Source organism: Galeopterus variegatus, unplaced genomic scaffold (assembly GCF_000696425.1).
Source record: "Galeopterus variegatus unplaced genomic scaffold, G_variegatus-3.0.2 Scaffold904, whole genome shotgun sequence".
Taxonomy (NCBI): domain Eukaryota; kingdom Metazoa; phylum Chordata; class Mammalia; order Dermoptera; family Cynocephalidae; genus Galeopterus; species Galeopterus variegatus.
Genome location: NW_007727015.1, coordinates 240,256 through 242,455, shown reverse-complemented (window position 1 = coordinate 242,455; position 2,200 = coordinate 240,256). Strand labels below are relative to the sequence as shown.

The window sequence follows — 2,200 nt, the reverse complement described above, 5'->3', positions numbered from 1 at the left end:
AAATCAATTATACAGTATTTCATTAATAATCACCACCAACCATTGTTTATAACATCTTAAGGGGAATGCCCTTCCTGCTTTGGAGTAAAAGGAGTTGGACTGTGCCCCTTGCCACCCTGGAACTTTAAGCAATTCACTTCACCCTCTGTGCCTCAGTGTCCCCATCATAAACAGAAATAACAAAATGAGTCAGTCAATACATGTAAAGTATTTAGAACAATCCCTGGCATACAGTAAGTACTATACATATGTTGGGAAACATAATTATTTATTAGGTTGTAGCAAGGACTATGAAAATACTATACATAAAAGCATTCAGTACCAGTATCCAACACACAAAAAGGAATTCAATAAATGCTTAAGATGAAAGACCAAATATCCATCCGTCACTTCATGGGTGAAAAATAATCTGTTGATAATCCTCTAGCTTCCTTGGAAATATACAGGAATACAGTCAGAGCAAACCCTATGTCTGGCATCTTACCTCTGCAGCCATGAAAGCCAAGGTGTGCGTTCCATGGGTGTAGCCTGTGACACAGCAGACGACGGCTAAGCCACAGCAGGAAAGCAACATCGCAATCAACAGAGACAGAACTCGACCATGGCTGCTCATGGGTGTGGTGGGAGAAAAGGAAAGCTGAAACAGACAAAACAGGAAGGCAGCTCAATCTCCACAGCAGTGTCCAACTTCACTGAGAAACTTGAGGTCGATCACGGAGTCTTTGCTTGGGGGTCTGTGCTAAGCACAGAAAAGCATCGCATGATCATATGGTCCAAATTCTCTAATGACCTGAATATGCCTATGAGCTGATATTTAGAGATCTGTATCATTTAATTTACCAAATATAACAATATACATTATATTTTCATCTCATATTTTCAAGGATCCTGCTCCCACTGGGATTGGAAGCCTCAGGAAGCAATCTTCCAGGGGTATGCAATTCTCTCTTGTGACATTCCACAGGACTCAGGACAGAGCCATGTTCCCTTGTGCCTCTTTCTCAATCTTGCTCTAGTCCTCCTTCACTTGGAGGACATTCCTAGGTATATTAGCACTAGGACAACTGAAATGTAATCCAGATGCTGATTTACTACTATTACAATGTTATGTTAACATTATGTGAGGAGAGGCAACAGCTGGAAAAGAAGGCCTGGGGCAGTGATTCCTCAGGTAGTAGGTGTAGATAACAAACTAGTTTGGGAGGTTAGAAGCTCCTGTTTGTGACCTGGAATGGGGGTTGAATTGTGAAAGAAATACAGGCTTTGAGAGTGAGATTGAGTCACAGAGGTGCAAGGGCCACCTGATCCACGCGGACTGGGTAAAGACAGGGCAAACAAGGCCTTGGAGTGGATTCAACTGAGGGGCAGAACTGCAGGTACATGTTTACCTGGGACCCATGGGATTAGTGTAGGAGCACTAAGGAGTTGAAGGTTCACCTGAGTAAAGCCAAGAGGCAGATCTGCACCCAGACAGAAAAGGGTTCAGTTCTCCCTCACCCAGGAAGCTGAGAAAGCTAATTCAGTCCCAGCCCGGGAGTGGAAACAGTATAAAGCAGTCAGAAAGATGAGCTCTGAGAATCAGGGTAAGAGGGGGAACAATGGAAGGAGACATGAAAAGAAAATATCTAGAAGAGACCAGACTTTATTCAGTTTATATGTCAAGGTTTCCTTGCACTGTGATCAAAACAGTCCATGTAGATGAACTCAACACATGTGGGCTATAACATAATAGACCACAGGGTTGGGGAGGAAACCTCCCCAGGAGACAATAATTCGGCATCCCTTGGCTGCTGCAGAAAGTTCCTCGTGAAACAGGCAATGCGCACCTGATCCAGAAGTCTCCTCCTTGAGAGCTGCCCCACACATGCCTGCTGTGGCTCAGTCATGTTACACAAATTCAAACCTGGCAAACGTGGGATGAAGCAAGCAAAGAGCTCAGCTAAAAACTCACGTATTCAAATCGGTCCTTGCAAAGCTGAACCATCAGATGCAGAAACACAAGTCCAGCAAACCAGAGGCACCACATGACCACTTCTTCCACCGTCTGAACATTCAGCACACCGAAAATGAAAATGAACTTGTAGAAAATAAAATTCCAAAACTTGTCTTTGAGGTGCTAAAAAGAAAAATGTTTATAATGGTTGAGTACCATTAAACCTAAAAGCTTAAGAGAAGTTAATATAACAAAAGCTGGCTTCTA

At 43.2% G+C, this 2,200-nt stretch overlaps 1 protein-coding gene across 1 annotated transcript in view; it reads right to left on the bottom strand.

The window, feature by feature from the left end:
• The window catches only part of AMFR (autocrine motility factor receptor, E3 ubiquitin protein ligase), a 39,504-nt gene that overhangs the window by 33,286 nt on the left and 4,018 nt on the right, over positions 1–2,200 (bottom strand). The window contains exons 2-3 of the mRNA XM_008573336.1: positions 1,952–2,116; positions 485–637 (exon numbers count right to left, since the gene is read on the bottom strand). Of these exons, the coding sequence (XP_008571558.1) occupies positions 485–637; positions 1,952–2,116 (318 nt within the window). The remainder of the gene's footprint in view (positions 1–484; positions 638–1,951; positions 2,117–2,200) is intronic.